Source organism: Nerophis ophidion, linkage group LG19, assembly GCF_033978795.1.
Source record: "Nerophis ophidion isolate RoL-2023_Sa linkage group LG19, RoL_Noph_v1.0, whole genome shotgun sequence".
Lineage (NCBI taxonomy): Eukaryota > Metazoa > Chordata > Actinopteri > Syngnathiformes > Syngnathidae > Nerophis > Nerophis ophidion.
The window spans coordinates 32,264,956-32,281,831 of NC_084629.1; the positions used below are offsets into that span (position 1 = coordinate 32,264,956).

The window sequence follows — 16,876 nt, forward strand, 5'->3', positions numbered from 1 at the left end:
GGCCCAACCATGACACAGCGATAATTCATCTGGTTATGTACGCAAACAGTATTTAAGTCATATTTATTTCGATAAATGTGTCAACTTATTAGCACCGCCGGGAGAAGGAAATATGTCAAAGGTTTGTCAAAGCTAAAGTGCTTAAAATCAACCACACGCTTTAAAATAGGATACGATAGAAAAACACGCATGTTGTCGGGGATTCAGAAAATATTCAAACCTTAATGTTTACTTCATTTATTTATGAATAAAGCCCTGTTTTAGCAAGCTAACGAGTTAGCTAGCTCGCCGAAACGCATCATCAATAGCCGGCTAACGGGTTAGCTTGTGTGCTAACCACGTATGTTAACATTAAAACAGCAAATGGTTTGGATTCAGTAACAGAGTCAAGAGTGGATTTTACCTGCTCCTTATAACAACGCCGTATTTCACTGTTGTTTGCTACCCACTACAAAAAAAAAAAAAACAACGGTGAAAATAAAAGTAGGTTGCTTGCTACTAGCCTAGCAAGAGCAGCATCAGGAAGTGACCCCTCTCAGCTGTCAACCAGTACGTGGCAGTCACACTACGCATGCGCAAAGGCGGTTATGGCCAACTAATATAACGGCTAGTAAACATAAAAAAAAACAATCATGTTGAATGTTTTATTTCTTTATTTTTCATCGTGCATTTCAACAAAGTGAATGTGTCAGAGAATATAAATAAAAACAGTTGGGATTTATTTAATACAAGAACTTACAGAGATAACAACAATTACATTATTATTATTTTTTAAATCTATAAGATTAGGCGAGTTTCAAATATAAACAATAACAAATACCGATAATTCATGTAAATTCCAATCAAACTGTCCCAAGTAGCACAATAACTGCTATTATAATCACTAGACAACTGTATTATTCCTATTTGATTATTACGTATATATCTTTTTTCGTCACAGCATGGATAATAAGTTAAAAAGTAAAGTCATGAAGTCAAAGTCGAGCAATGTTTACTATCCTGTAGTCAAAGATCCTCTATGTGACAGGAGTGCCCTGCTGTTCTTAACAACCTACAGCAAAAAATGTTAAGTTACAGGTCGTTTGTACGTACTGCAAGACAGGAGAGATTTGCTGTTATAAGGACCAACTCCATCAAAGATTCTCAATGTGACAGGAGTGCTTTGCTGTTTTTAACGACCTCCTGTAAAACATGTTAGTCACACATTGTCAATATGTTAAGGGAGGACCTTCTACATCAAATGTTTCTAAGAATATACTACATAACGAAATTGGTTGGTCAAAGACTGTCTATGTGAGAGGAAAGCGCTGCTATTTCTAAGGACCTCCTAAAAAACCCCACAAATCAATGATCGTCTATGTCAGGGATTCTCAAACTGTGGTACACAGGCTCAATCTAGTGGTATGCCAAAGAATCACTTGAATAAAGTACAGTTTTATTTTCCTATATTTAAACACAGTGTTACTGTTGAAACTGTGTAATGTTACAGTGGCCAAAAATATTTAATAGACTTGTTGAAAAAAACCTCTCCCTTGTTTTCAATGACACTTAGGACTACTACGCTACTGTATTTTAATGTTGGTCAATATGGTGGTACTTGGAGAGCCGAGTGTTTTCTGAGGTTGTACTTGGTGAAGAAAGTTTGAGAACCACTGCTCTATGTGACAGGAATGCTGTTTATAAAGACCTCTGACAAAAAAAATGTTAGGCAAAGATCTTCTATGCAACAGGAGTGCTTTGATGCTTTTAAGGACCTGCATAAAAATCTTTGAAAATATTTTTAATGCAGGGAAAGTGGAAAGAAATACATATTTTACGACGCTTTTATAAGCAGGAACATTTTTTAACCTAAGGGTAAAAAGTGTAACTTTAAAGGGCTCAAATGTAATTTCCCTTCTTTACTGTAGAAAATATGAAAAGAGAAGTTCCTAAAGTATTTTCTTTCCGCCCATCATTTCTTCTTCTTCTCTTGCGTGGCGTTGAACCACGAGTCGAGCAGCTTCTTCATGTAATACAGCTGCCACGCGTGCACCTGGACGGCCACCACCATGACCAAATACATGACCGTTACGGCGGAGAACCCGAAAATGAAGCGGTAGGCTTTGCCGTGGCGATACAGCTGCTGCGCCACGGGGAACATCTCCATGCCGCCGTAGATTAGCGGCGCCACCGAGAAGAGTCCCCCGCTGATCATGGACAAGACCAGGTAGCTGATGTTGTTCCTTGGGAGGGACAGGCTGCTGCAGAGCAAGGGGACCACGCTGAGGAGGTATGGGTACTCCCATTGGTACGGCATGGAGACGGTTTCGTGTGGCACCAGGTTGAGGTGACTGACCACCACTTGGGCGGCCACCAGCAGCCAGACCAGTAGGTGGACAATGTTCAAGCGCCGGACTTCAGACTTCAGGGACGCACTGCATGCATCAACAGAGTAATGTTATTTATAGTTAAAAAGCACCACAGTTCCTCATATAGTGGCCAAAGCCTTAAAAAAGTCAATTAAATGTCCTCAAGCTGATGAGAAAAAAATTCAGCTTCCCACTAACTGCTGAAAAATATCATATAAACGAACTTTTTAACACTTTAAAAGAGGCAATGACGGACAAATATATCAAACAATTAAAAGCGAGTGATAACAGGAACATAGATGAGTGCATTAGTTTATGTTGGATCAATGCAACATTAATTGTTTTGAACGGGACATTTTTTTGTCGCCAGGGAAAAATATGTGGATTTTTGTGTGGCATTGCCATTTTATACAATTTCAAGTTATTTTTCGAATGCAAATTCCAAAAATGTTCATTACACACACCAAAAATGGCTTGAAAATAGCAAAAGTCCCCAATTTGCCTTTTTCAAATCTTGCAAGGCATTTTATGAGTCAGATGTTTTTCATATGTCAGTTTTTTGGAAGCTGAAATTTTTTGTCTTTAGGGTAAAATGTGTGAGTGAAGGACCTTTTAAGAGAAAGTGAAATGCTGTACCAAACATTGAATAATTGATATTTCTATCCATCCATCCATTTTCTACCGCTTGTCCCTTTTGGGGTCGCTGGTGCCTATCTCAGCTGCATTCGGGCGGAAGTCGGGGTACTTAATATTATATATTTTTTTATACTCATCAAAATGTTATATTTTGTGTATTAATTTCTACAAAAAATATAACTTATTATACAAAAATAAAAATGTAAAAACATGCATTTGCACAAATAAAGGTCTCCCTCCTAATACAAAAATCATATTCTTACCCAATATACTCTCTGCAGATGAGTAAATAAAACAGCTTGTCCCACTATATGAGGAAATTTTGTATATTTTAAGGTTTTTTTGTTTGTTTTGTTTTTTAATTTCCTACCTCATTTGGTATTGTGGAGCCACCTTCTCTCTGTGTTTAAAGTCACTTCCATTGGTGGCAGCAGCTTTGTGGCGGACACGTGACGTCATGTTGCGATAAAACCTACTGATATACAAATTGCTGCTGATTGATGGTACAATAAATCAGACTAATAAAGAACAATGAAACATTTACATTATCAAACAATTGATCATGTGTTATTGTTACAGCGTACTTTCTCTCCCGTCAATGAAATGAGGGATATTTGACACTGCAAACTACTTATTTAGAGCAGGTGAAGAGAAAGAAAAATAGATGATCTTGGAACATGATGAACACAAACGGGTAAACAGGAAACCAACTACTTGTGCTGAGAGGATATTCTGAGGGAGGCCAGCTAGCAAGCTACTGCTAGCATAAACTAAATGCAGCCTAATCGTCCAACTCGAACTAAATATACTGTTTCTAAATATACAATATAATACATGCAATATGTAATATGAGCGTCTAAATTTTGTTTTACTGAGTGGTGTTTCCTCAAAGTGCTTACCGTAGGTTGGTCGCTTGAATTGCACCGCTTGTTAAGCAAACGATGTGATGCTAAATCAGCTCTGCGCATGCGCATGTTATTTCCCAGCAACATCAGCATCTGCTCCTAAATGGGCGTGGCCAACCGAAACAATGGCAACTTTTGAATATTCTTAGCCATCGAATGTTATGAGAAATACATACAAATACAATCATATATACATATATACAAACATATTTCACTTTTTAATCTAATGTTTTATTTAATAATGTTGAGATGTTTTATTATTTAGCGGCAAACCACAATAATAAAATGGAGCAATCCCATCTTTATAAAGGCAACATTATTGTTAAAGTGTTTCATCTTCAAATAAATATTTCAGGGATAGTTTTGACAACATTTTTATTTAAAAAAACAGCACAGACATTACACATGAAACAATAATACATTAACTCTTAGATTACACTGACAATATCAGCACCGTACTTGTTAAGAGGAGAAATACATTTCTATTTTCCTTAAAAGGTTTTTTTTCCCTTACATGACAATGAAAATTGTTGGCAATTGCCTGGCCAAAATAATAAATTACTGAATTTTTTTTTTGCAAAGTTTAACAAGCACTTGGCTAACATTTCAGCATTTCTGTGCCAAATGTTGTTAATTTCTCCATGCTTACGGTCTTGACAACTTAAAATTTGCAATAACAGTAACATAAATACAAAAAAATACAGATATATTTGGTAAAAAAAAAAAAAAAGACTGTAAAAGGGCCTAAAAATACTTTTTTTGTTGGATTCCCTAATTGCCTGAACAGGTATTCTTTTGTACACATTCATATTCACAACAAGCGCCACTCTCCTTTTTTTTACAGGTCACTCTTACTTATCGAATAAACCACATGCTTCATAAAAACCTTGTGCAGTGTGTATTTTAAAAATACAACGTTGTAATTCGACGCATTTATTTATTTCAATATGTATTTCTGGGCAAAATTGTGTATGTTTTTTTTTAGCTATTTTTCCGTTGGCACAAGTACAAACAACAGTCATTTTAACATTATACTCTGCAAAATATGTAACTACCTGGCAAATATATATATATATATATATATATATATGTGTGTGTGTGTGTGTGTGTTTATATTTGCGTATAAATGTGTCACAATACTGGAATTGATGCAATGACTGAACAAAACAATATTTTATTTACACGTGATGCTGATTGAATTCTCATGTTTTTTTGGCTGCACTTCACCTTCTTAGCCACATGGGGTAGCTGCCACTTTTTCATTTTCTTTTTAAACACTTTTATTGCAGCACGGCTCCATCTTCCTTTGCATACACTTTACGGTACCTTCCCATCTTTCTATTGAAAATTTAAAAACAAATTGCACTCATTTGGCTTTCCTGGCATTTGCATCAACAATAAAATTGCATCCACACTTGTAGCTCGGTACTGGGATCCCAATCAAATATATATAAAAGGTACTTGGTGCGGTTCGCTAAGCGTTCACACTTGTATTTTTTGTCTTCGAACCAAAGGCTGTGCCATTAAGGACATATGCGTACATTAAGAACATGATTGGGGCGTTTTTGCAACCTCTCAAACGGACACCATTCATGCACAGCAACCATAGTTCCTTTGAACCAAACGAAAGTGTAAACACCCCCCAAAATAGGTCTGTCTTTCCAACATTATCCTAAAAATTGCACGTGGACTTAGCAGTTCTGTTGTGTATTATAATGCAACCGGAAAGTATTCACAATGCTTCACCTTTTCCCTATTTTGTTAAGTTACAGCCTTATTCCAAAATGGAATGTTTGTCCTCAAAATTCTTCACAAAATACCCCACAATGACAGTATAATTTTGGCTTCATATTCAAAATGACTTGAAGCTGTAATTGCTGCCAAAAGTGCATTAATAAACATAACTTTTGGAATAAGATTGTAACATAACAAAATGTGGAAAAAGTGAAGCATTTTGAACACTTTCTAGATGTACTGTATAAAGAATCATATTATTGGTCAAACAGTCCTCAGATTGTTGACTTTCCTCTTAAAAGTCCCCTTGGTAATTTATGGTCATATTCAGGTGACACAGCAAAGACAAACATTTGAAGAAAATGTCCTCTCCTACAGGGGATACAGCAGATAGCCAGAAAAGGACGAGTGCACGTACTCCCCAGCATAAAGTCCTGCAGCCTGGTCTGAGGGCAGCTGAATGTACACAGTGTCCCCTGCTTGCAAAGGTAGAACTGCACTTCCTGACGCTTGGTCCAGGTAGCCCTTTTTGTACTCGTCATAGGTATACATGACGGCCTCATTGTTCCTCATCAAGGCCACCCACAAGTTGGCTCCTTTGCAATGCACGTGGTAGGCAAAGTAATAAATGCCAGGCACTTCACAAGTGAAAATTCCTGTTTGGGGGTCGTAGTTCTGTCGGCCGTTGTACAAAGGCTTCTCAAAGACCACAGGGGTGTTCACAGGGGGGAAAGGAGTGGTTGCTATAGCGGTGAACGCTGGCATTTCCAGCCCGCTGGCTCCCATGACTTCTGCACCATTTCCTGCGTATTTGCCCTTTTTGCCGTAGCCACCAGCCTTAGCACCATCCAGTCCAGGACCCATCTGAGAGAGCACGCCTGACAGGTCAGGAGTCGCACCAGGCTGTCCTGGTGCGCCTGGGGGTCCAGGAGGGCCAGGTGGCCCACTCTGTCCTTGGGGCCCTGCTGAGCCATCTTTCCCCTTAGGTCCAGTCGGACCAGGAACACCTGGAAAGCCTTCACCTGCAATGCCAGGTGGTCCAGGAAAACCTACATCTCCTTTTGACCCTGGAAGACCAGGTGGCCCAATTGGACCTGCTACACCATCTATACCAGGGATTCCCTTATGACCTTGAGGTCCCATTTCACCAGGTAATCCACCATGTCCTTTGGGACCAGGAACTCCAGGAGGTCCTGGCATACCGGGTAGGCCTTTATGACCGTTGTCTCCTTTGCCACCCATTGGTCCTGGTGTACCTCTTGGCCCTGGCTCGCCGCGTTCTCCAGGCAAACCATCGGTTCCAGGTAATCCAGGTGTACCAGCATTACCCTGGCTTCCATCAAGTCCTTTGGGACCTCCTTCTCCACATTCTCCTTTTGGACCTGGTAAGCCTACACCTCCTGCTGGTCCCTTAGGTCCTTGAGGGCCTGGTTGTCCATTTAGTCCAGGGGGTCCAGTCATACCAGATAATCCTGGATGGCCTTTATCTCCTTTTGGTCCTAGCATTCCAGGTGGTCCATTCATACCTTTATCACCCTTTGGTCCTTGGAGGCCGGGTTTACCAAAGCCAGGTAGTCCTGGCTTTCCCGGCAAACCAGGTTGACCTGGATGACCTTTCGGACCCAGCATGCCTGGTTGTCCCGGAAGACCATTTTGACCTAGTTTTCCTTGGCCAGGAAGACCTGGCGGCCCAGGGGGTCCTCCTTCACCTGGTAGCCCAGGATGTCCCTTTAGTCCTGGATGTCCTTTCTCTCCGACAGGTCCTTGTGGGCCTGGCATCCCATTCAAACCTGGTTTTCCAAAACCAGGTAGCCCTCTTGGTCCAGCAGGGCCTTGGGGTCCTGGCAGACCTTTGTGACCGGGTTGCCCTGGCTGTCCCATTCCTTTATCGCCTTTGGGTCCTTGTAATCCTGGAAGGCCTGGCAGTCCTTTATGACCCGGCTCTCCTTTGGGACCCTGTTGCCCTGGCAATCCTTGCCCTCCCGCTTTACCTATTCCAGGTAGCCCAGGTGGTCCCGGTAAACCCTGACGTCCTGGTTGTCCAGATGGCCCAGGTTCACCCCTCGGGCCCATTTCTCCATGTGGCCCAATCTCACCGACTTCTCCTGGTCTCCCTTGTGGTCCTGGCAACCCTGGTTTACCTATTCCAGGCTTTCCTAGAAGCCCGGGTGGTCCTGGCAGCCCTGCGGGTCCTGGTTGCCCGTTTCCTTGAGGCCCAGGAGGACCAGGGGGTCCTTCTGGTCCAGGGGGCCCAACCGGACCCGGCTCTCCCTGGGGAATTCCCTCAGCACCACTTGGGATTGTCTGACCTGTGAGCAAATGAGTGGATTGTAAATAATTGGCAAACCACCTGTACCAGGTAACAGGCCTTCGATGACAACGCCTTACCTTTCTCTTGCCCACCATTATAGCCACCCCCTTTGCGAGCCTTTTCATTGCCTTTAAGCATGGGCATTTGGGGATGTTCCTTCCTGTACTGTGGATACTGCATGTAGGGTCCCTCTTTGCCATGGTACTGCTGTTGAAGGTAGCCTTCGTTGCCCATGCCCATGCCCATGTGCTGGAGGTGTTGCATCTGCATCTGCTGCTGGTACGCTTGAGGGTGCTGCTTGTGTCCATAGTACGCCCCGTCGTTCAAATACGCAAGACCTACAAGCTGGAGCAGGGCAAGGAGGTGGTGGTGCCGACGAGACGGCATGGCCAAGGCCTATAGAAGGGGGAAATAAGAGACTTAGACAATGGTAGGGAACACCATTAAACACTTCTCAAATGACTTGAGGTTAAACTGGAAGTAGGCCTATAAAGATTGGCATGGCATTTTAGGCATTATTGCCAATTATTTTGTATTGTTTTTATTGCATTATTAAGCCATGAACCGACATTTTGAAGGGAATTTAAAACAACTACACCAGGAGGTCGCTTACAGCCACAGCAATTAATACTATTATTTAAACTGGAAGGGGTATTTGCTTTTGTAGACCATGACCATGGGAGACTCTGTGGTTAATTGACTTGAGGCTTGATAGGAGAATTTACACTTGTTGATTTATTGAACCTGTATAAAAGTGCAATGGAATGTAGGCTTATTTAGATTAACTTTAGCATAGCATTCGTTGTTGAAACTTACCAGTGTTTTTGTTTGTGCTTTTTTTTGCATTACTAATTAATATCTAACTGCCATCTTGTGTAGTTAATGAACAAACCAACATCAGGAGGTTGCCTACAGCCACAGCAGTTAATGCAAGTCTTTTTAACGTGTTAGTTATCTTCTTTTGTATACCACAAACCCGATGAATATAGACAACTTGGTGTCTGCAGTTTAATGACTCCAGACTTATTTGGTGAACTAAAGGTTGTTAATTTAGTGTACAAAAGTGCAATACAAAGTAGGCCTATTAATATTAGCATTAGCATAGCATGTTAGGTATTGTAGTCTCACAATAGTTGTACATTGCCAATAAGTCTGTATTGTTTTTATTGCATCCTTAAATCCACATCTAACCTCCATCTTGTTGGGTTAATGAAAAAAAAGCTTCATTCAAAGAGCGTCTTCTTTTTTTTCCATGTGCACAAAGGCATAGCCGTTGACTTTGTCACATTCGAGAACTTTCCCAGAGGTCTGAAAGAGCTTTTGGAGATCTTCAGTGGTGAAAATCTCCAACAGCCTCTGTTCCTCACCAGCTTGCCACGAGATTACGAGGACGGATGATGAAAAGGAAGATGGTCCTCTTGGAGAAACGGATACCTGTGACGTCACGTTGCCATCCCTCCAATTCAACAGTTCTCTACACAAGGTGTTTACCAAAGCTCACAGCAGTTAATACCAATATTTTTGACCAGAGACAGTGGCGGTTATTTGTTTTTGTAAACCATGCATCTGGTGACCATTGGAGACTGCAGCTAATTGACTTCAGCCTTAACTTGAGAATTTATAGTTGTCTTGTTAGTGACAATGCACAAAAGTGCAATCGGACGTAGAGCTACTAAATTAGCATTAGCATAGCATTGTGTCATTGTTCTCTTACAGTAGTTGAACAATGCTAATGAGTTTGTGTGGTTTTTATTGTATGACCAAATATATATTTAATGCCATCTTGTAGAGTTATTTTAAAATCTACATTAGAAGGTTGCCTACAGCCACAGCAGTTCTTGCCAGTATAGATTGACATAACTTTGTTTTTTCAACCACTGGAAGGAAGCAAGTGAGGGAGAGGACAGTGCTGTGAAGAAATATCTAATGTATTAGATATTTAATTTTGTAGAACACGCTTGTAGGTGACTCTGCATTTGCGGTTAATTGACCCGAGGCTTCGATGGAAAATTTTCAGTTGTTGATTTAGTGACAAAGCAGAAAGTAGGCCTATTAAATTAGCATTAGCATGAGCATTGTGGCATTGTTGTCTTACAGTAGATGGTCTTTGTTAATGGGTATGTTCTGTCTTTACTGCACTACTAAATACAAATCTAACTGTCAACCTAATGCCCGTGGGTGAAAACGTGCGGCACCTATTTTCTCATGGCGGTGCAAACATGTTGGTGTGGTGCCAACACACAAGTGCCCCTTCCAGCTGTTGGCTTTGTGCCTGAATATGATGGACGTCTTCCGACATGTTCTACAACCATGATGTAACCCTGCAAGGTTTATACTGTGTTTTTCTTACAGTAAGTAGTGACTTCTTGGCACAACGAATAAGACTCCATGTTGTGTCAATGGTCCGCCTCAGGTATTCAGTCATGCCAAACACCGCCTCCTATTTCCATCTTCTCATCAGCTCCCTGCCAAGCTCAGTCTATGCCATTCATCTTTTATTCAAGACATATTCGCCGTAGGTTTTCGGAATTGCCGACCACATCCTACGCTCTTTTCTTTGGATCTCTGACCTTTTCTCAGTGGACTGGTGATTTTGACAGGCGCTTGCTACTGTCTCCCCCTCAAAACCGATGAGAGCTGGCCTTTGAAGGGGACTGATCACATTGTTGCTATGGCGAGGCAAGTCAGACATGCCAACGAGTCTGTAGGAATGTGATTGAGTTTCGTGAAGAGGACGCAGGAACTGTTTATGGCTTTTCCGAGTATCGTTATGAATGATGTGAAACGAGCATGTTTGCTCATGGGATGTGGAAGAGGGGCATGGTGATTCGCCACAAGTGCTCCAGTGGGCTCCCCAACCCTGATCTACTGTAGAACTCAGGCTTTAATTTAACATCTTCTACATCAATCATTGTTATTTATCTGCTTTAAAAGGTGGATATTTTTAATAGTCGAAATAGACCAAAATACCTTATTGTGAGAGTGTCCCAATTTAAGAGGGTTTTAAGATCAGAGCTTAAGCTCAGCTAATTGTTATGCTTTAAATTTGAAGTGCAGGCATCCCTGCCATTAGTTGGTGTAGCAAATGTCACAAAGAACTCCAAAGGATGCGGCAAAAACATCTGGTTTTACGCGGAAGCATTAGGTTATAACTAGAGATTGGTAATAACTTTGTTTTTTCAACAACTGGAAGGAAGCAAGTGAGTGAGAGGACAGTGCTGAGAAGAAGTGAATGTTAAAAAAAGATCTAAAGGGTAGATATTCATCCATGAAAATTACGTGTAAAAAAAAAATGTTTTCAGATTCTTATTTGTAAAGATTCTTAATCGATTAACAAAATACAACAAAAAAAAGAACAACTGTCTATTCAATCATATTGTTGATGCAGATTTAAAAACGAGAAGTGTTGAATACTTATCTTGCTGCTTTATTTGTATTTGACTTATTTAAATGTTCGGGAAGCAATTTAACAAACAAAACCAGTTTTCTTTTAAGTAATATAGAAATTAATCAGAGCTGTTTATCTATTACACAGCTCTGAAGAACTCCCAGTTGAAGTGTACCTATGATGAAAATTACAGACCTCTGTCATCATTTTAAGTGGGAGAACTTGCAGAATCGGTGGCTGACTAAATACTTTTTTGCCCCACTGTATGGAGGAATGTAGTTTCTTATAGAACTGACATCCAACGACTCGAATCGTGAGGTGGTCAAATATTCACAGCCTGAATGAAAATATAGAAAAGCTGCTGACTGTGTGTTTGACGGAGAAGCAGCTGGAGGATGTACTGTAGAAGTCTACTCTCCAAGGTAAATGTTGTACATTGTTATAACATTACTCCATATAAGTACTTTAGTTGTTTGTCGCACATTATATAGTATAGTTTTTATACAATATTTATTATCTCAAAGTTTGTTTTGCTTCATGAAATACATGTTACATATTAAAATTGTACTGTTTTGGGGGAAAGCACTGATTAAACTGATTCCAACTAATTTCAATGGGAGACATTGATTTGGGATACAAGGGTTTTGAGTTAAGAGCTCTGACACAGAACCAATAAAGCTTGTAAGTTGAGTTACTACTGTATATCTACTAACGACAGGATTGTCAATAAAATATGTCGGTCGGTTTTAAGGCTAATTGGATAAAAACTGGCAAGAGGATCCCCTCTATACGAAGTTGTACAGATTAGGAGATGTGCATACATGACAACATTCTGATTTGGTCCCATTGACCCATTTCCCTCTCCACTTTCACATGCACTTTAAATCATGATCAAAATCAAAATTTCTTAGAAAAGTAAACATAGCCAATTATATTGTCTGCTTCCTCTTTGCATTTGAGGAAAATATGATTGGAACATTTACAATCGCAAACAGTGACCTTTTCAAAAAAAACAAAAAACAAAACAAAACAGGGGTGTCACACCAAATTGCAGTTATGGCTGCATTCAGAGGGCCGTTTGTAACGGTAATTAATTTACAAGTATAAATGTATATTTATTTGACTCCTGATATTATTAAACAATAGCTTGTGCATTTGATTATTATATATTTTTTACATATATGTAGAACAAATAAAATCTGTAATTTTTATGGTGAAAAACTGGCCACTCTCCCAAGATTTCCACTGGATGTGTAACGGCTGCGGAATGACTCTTTCCATTTTCAATATATCGTTTTCAAAAAAAAAAAACCCCAGAAAAACAGGGGTGTCAAACCAAATTGCAGTTATGGCTGCATTCAGAGGGGCCGTTTGTAACAGTAATTCATTTATAAATATAAGTGTATAATTATTTGACTCATGATATTATTAAACAATAGCTTGTGCATTTGATTTTTATATATTTTTTTACATATATGTAGAACAAATAAAATCTGCAATTTTTATGGTGAAAAACTGGCCACTCTCCCAAGATTTCCACTGGATGTGTAACGGCTGTGAAATGACTCTTTCCATTTTCAATATATCGATTTCCACCGTCGCTGAAGCCCTTATGCACGGTGGCGCCATGCTGGTGCCGCACTACATCCTTCCTCTAAATATATGCAGAGCTTCTATATTTGCAACACAGAAGATCAATTTAGCAAGTGTGTGAATGTGAGTGTGAATGTTGTCTGTCTATCTGTGTTGGCCCTGCGATGAGGTGGCGACTTGTCCAGGGTGTACCCTGCCTTCCACCCGATTGTAGCTGAGATAGGCGCCAGCGCCCCTCGCGACCCCGAAAGGGAATAAGCGGTAGAAAATGGATGGATGGACGGCTTGTATGGGGCGGGAAGACATGTACAAATACAAAATAAATCATCCGGTTTACTTTCAAAATTAAATACTCCATGTTCAAGGTGGATGGTATTTTAAACTTTGAAACGTCCTAGTGGACGGGCACGGACCTGAGGTCAACTTGTGAAAGGTTTTTACACGTAATTTGCCCTCGTTGACACAAATGCATTTGGACATGCTGATTCTGGATGTCCAAAATCAAAGAATCATTTTACAAGCATATCCTGGACAGCTATTTGGGGGCCTGTGTCGAAAGCAAGCTGATCTGTGGCGCTGGGTAAGCAAGAGTTTGCGAGAGTTGAATAATATGTGTGTGTGTGTGTGTGTGTGTGTGTGTGTGTGTGTGTGCGTGTGTGCGTGTGTGTGTGTGTGTGTGTGTGTGTGTACAACGCTTGCAAGGAATTTTGCTACTATTGTGTTGTTAAGAGCTAAAAATAGAAAATTTAAGTTGTCGTTTTGCAAGGCAAAACTGTCGTCTTTTCCACGAGTCAAGACAAATCAAGACGCCCGTCTGTGGGTATTGATTGACGTTAAAACTTGTGACATTCTGCATTGTTGCCGTCACAGTAGCTGTCACGTATCTTGAATGGCTGGACAGAGTTGATCTGTTTCTGCTCCTCTGGAAGGACAGAATAAACTGCTTGTGGTTCGCTTTACTACAACTCCACTTATCATATGATTACGCGCAAATTCCCGATATTTCATACTTTGCTCAACAATGTGCATCATAATAGCGGTAGGGATTGTCGGATGGCGGAGATGTTCCATGGCGGCGCCTTTCAGCAGCCGTTATGCATTCAGTGGAATCCGGGGTCAACTGCTAGTATTTTACTGTAAAGTTTAAGGTGGTTTTTACAGCTTGTTGCTGTAAATAGAAAAACCATATAATTGTGTTTTTTACAGTAAAAATTTGCCAACAGAGCAGCCAGTTTTTTACCGTAAAATCTATGGTTGTTGTTTTTATGGTGTATTACTGTAAATGCAAAACCGGTACTGTAAGTCAGTTTTTTATGGTAAAATTCTGCTGATTGAGCTGCCAGTTTTTCTTTTTTTCTTTTAAAATCTATTATAATTTTTGCACTGTACTATTTGATGGATAGCTTTCTTTAAGTATTTATTTTTATCCTAACAAAAAAAAAACAATTGGAATGTATTTTCATATAATATTGTCTGTCTTATTAGATTATATTAAAGTTTAAAAGATGCAATTGTGTGCAGTTCATGTATTATTTTCTGTCAAAATGAAAGAATGTATACATTTAATAAGAAAAGATAAATAACGATTGGAATGTATTTTCATATAATATTGGCTGTCTTATTAGATCATATTAAAGTTTAAAAGATGCAATTGTGTGCAGTTCATGTATTATTTTCTGTCAAAATGAAAATGATAAGGAAAGATAAATATACACACAAATATTATTTGTGTGGCGGGCCAGATCTGGCCCCTAGGCCTTAAGTTTGACACTGGTGGCCGAAAGAAAATCGCAGAAAGGCTTAACTTCGTTGCAACCTTATTCGTCAACGCTGGGTAGAAAATACAACACAAAAACAAAAAAACACTTTATTAAGTACAGTACAGTTCAGAAATGGTACTGTCCAAAATATTAGAAACAGCTCTAAACTACAACCAAAAAAATAAAAGTTTTTGATACACCTGCTACATGACATTTGTATTGTTTGGCATTTACAGACACACATCATCAACATGCCTGTCAAACTTTGTTTTTGGCAAGAAGAAGCTAATGTTTGACTAATAAAGCAATTGAGGGAATCCTGCATCAAGTGTAAAGCAACAACGTTATGCTAATTATGAACATGCTCAACGAATTTAACTCGATTCAATACGTTGTCAAACTACAAAAAAGTGCATCTATTATACCTAAAAATTGCTTGCTTGAATTAAATGAAAACAAATTACATTGCGCAACATCACCTTTACACATTTTGACATGTCTAAAAAGGAGTAGCAGAAAGATGCAGATCTTATTTAACCCTATCTGTAACATTTACTGTACCATGTTACTATTTTCTCATAGAGAATAAAATGATCTGTAATCCTGAAGTTTTTAGTTTGTAAAAAAAATTAATAAATTAATTGGTAAAAATCAGTGGCGGGCAGTGCGTTTCCCACCTAGGCCTTCAGTGATGTCCAACTTCAATGATTACCTCTAAAAATACAATAATTGATGTCACTACATGACAGGAACACATTTACGCAGTACTGGGTATTAAATCACCTCAACACTGTAGGCTATTTTCTGGCACATTTAAAAATCAATAAACCTACATCACCACTTATGTGGTACTGTCAAAATTTAAACGGCGAAAAACATATTAAACGTGAAAAAATAAAGACATAAAATATTTGAACTCACAATTTGTAGCACCCATTCGACACCGTATAAGCCAGTAGTAACGCTTGTAGACGGTTGATTCGAGTGGAAATAAATGGGTTAAATGATAAATGGGTTGTACTTGTATAGCGCTGTTCTACCTTCAAGTTACTCAAAGCGCTTTGACACTACTTCCACATTCACCCATTCACACACACATTCACACACTGATGGAAGGAGCTGCCATGCAAGGCGCTAACCAGCACCCATCAGGAGCAAGGGTGAAGTGTCTTACTCAGGACACAACGGACGTGACGAGGTTGGTACTAGGTGGGGATTGAACCAGTGACCCTCGGGTTGCGCACGGCCACTCTCCCACTGTGCCATGCCGTCTCTATGACCGGTATTTCCCCATTTCATCGCCGAAATTGTCTCAAAAGATGTAGTTTCTCTTTAAACATTCTTCTTGAAAATGGCCTTGCAAATATATATTTGTCACTTAATCAACATTTGTTCTCCTTCTTTGTGGGTTAACACTTTCCGCTTCCTGCTAAATTGCAACTTGTGAATGGATACTCTCTTTGGAGTGACAAGTTAGTATCCAATCACAGTCTCATTAACATCAGGCTACCGAGATAGGCTACTGTCAACAACTTGTGATCTAATTGGCTGTCGCAACTGCCTATCAACTGTATGTGTTCTCAAATTCATCCGCAAACAGACCCAAGTATGGCTCTGCTGATCTGCATAGCACCGCCGCGGCTCAAACCAGTGAGTATCCAACAGGACACGGAAATGTGACGTTCAACATGAGGCCAACTGGAAGGCCTTACTGATAACAACTCGTGATCTGATTGGCTATCGCAATTATCTATCTTCTGTATTTACCTGTTAACTTACAGTGCACAGACCCCTGCATTGTTGATTCTGAAGGCCCCAGGCAGATTTGGTACAGCATGGCAACATAAGCTAGCTATGAGTTGTTATTTTTCCCTTTGTATCAGTCTGGAACCCCTCTCCAGCGGCCTGGGCTTAGACCGATTTTTTTAATTTTATTTTATTTTAATCTTTTATTCCCCCCACCCCCCAATTTACCTGTATCTCACCTTTTTTGTAAGTCGGCAGACCCGTCAGCGATCCTGTTCTGTCTCCCTGTAATGTTTGTCTGTTCTTGAATGGGATTGTGCTGAAAATTTTAATTTTCCTGAAGGAATTCTCCTGAAAGAATAAATAAAGTACTATCTATCTATCTATCTATCTATCCATCTATCTATCTATCTATCTATCTATCTATCTATCTATCTATCTATCTATCTATCTAT

The 16,876-nt window shown here is 39.8% G+C and overlaps 3 protein-coding genes across 4 annotated transcripts in view; all 3 read right to left on the reverse strand.

The window, feature by feature from the left end:
- The window catches only part of tfg (trafficking from ER to golgi regulator), a 29,303-nt gene extending 28,735 nt beyond the window's left edge, over positions 1-568 (reverse strand). For both annotated transcript variants that reach the window (XM_061879855.1, XM_061879857.1), the window contains exon 1: positions 404-568. The gene's annotated coding sequence lies outside the window, so the exon portion shown is untranslated. The remainder of the gene's footprint in view (positions 1-403) is intronic.
- Positions 569-635: 67 nt separating this feature from the next.
- LOC133538324 (protein jagunal homolog 1-A-like) lies at positions 636-3,975 on the reverse strand. Its single transcript, XM_061879858.1, has 3 exons — positions 3,884-3,975; positions 3,355-3,459; positions 636-2,414 (listed from the first exon to the last, which is right to left on the reverse strand). Exons 2-3 carry the CDS (start codon positions 3,441-3,443, stop codon positions 1,952-1,954), a joined length of 552 nt encoding a protein of 183 aa, XP_061735842.1. The 5' UTR covers positions 3,444-3,459; positions 3,884-3,975; the 3' UTR covers positions 636-1,951.
- Positions 3,976-4,247: 272 nt separating this feature from the next.
- LOC133538325 (collagen alpha-1(VIII) chain-like) overlaps positions 4,248-16,876 on the reverse strand; it is a 21,920-nt gene continuing 9,291 nt past the window's right edge. Inside the window, exons 2-3 of the mRNA XM_061879859.1 lie at positions 8,012-8,330; positions 4,248-7,932 (exon numbers count right to left, since the gene is read on the reverse strand). Coding sequence (XP_061735843.1) covers positions 5,996-7,932; positions 8,012-8,321 — 2,247 coding nt within the window. The 5' untranslated portion in view covers positions 8,322-8,330 and the 3' untranslated portion in view covers positions 4,248-5,995. The remainder of the gene's footprint in view (positions 7,933-8,011; positions 8,331-16,876) is intronic.

Coding starts and splice junctions, on each gene's coding strand:
- LOC133538324 (XM_061879858.1), bottom strand. CDS start 3,443: ATGACGTCACGTGTCCGCCACAAAGCTGCTGCCACCAATGGAAGTGAC. Junction 2,415..3,354: donor GCTCCACAATACCAAATGAG/GTAGGAAATTAA, acceptor TGATGCATGCAG/TGCGTCCCTGAAGTCTGAAG.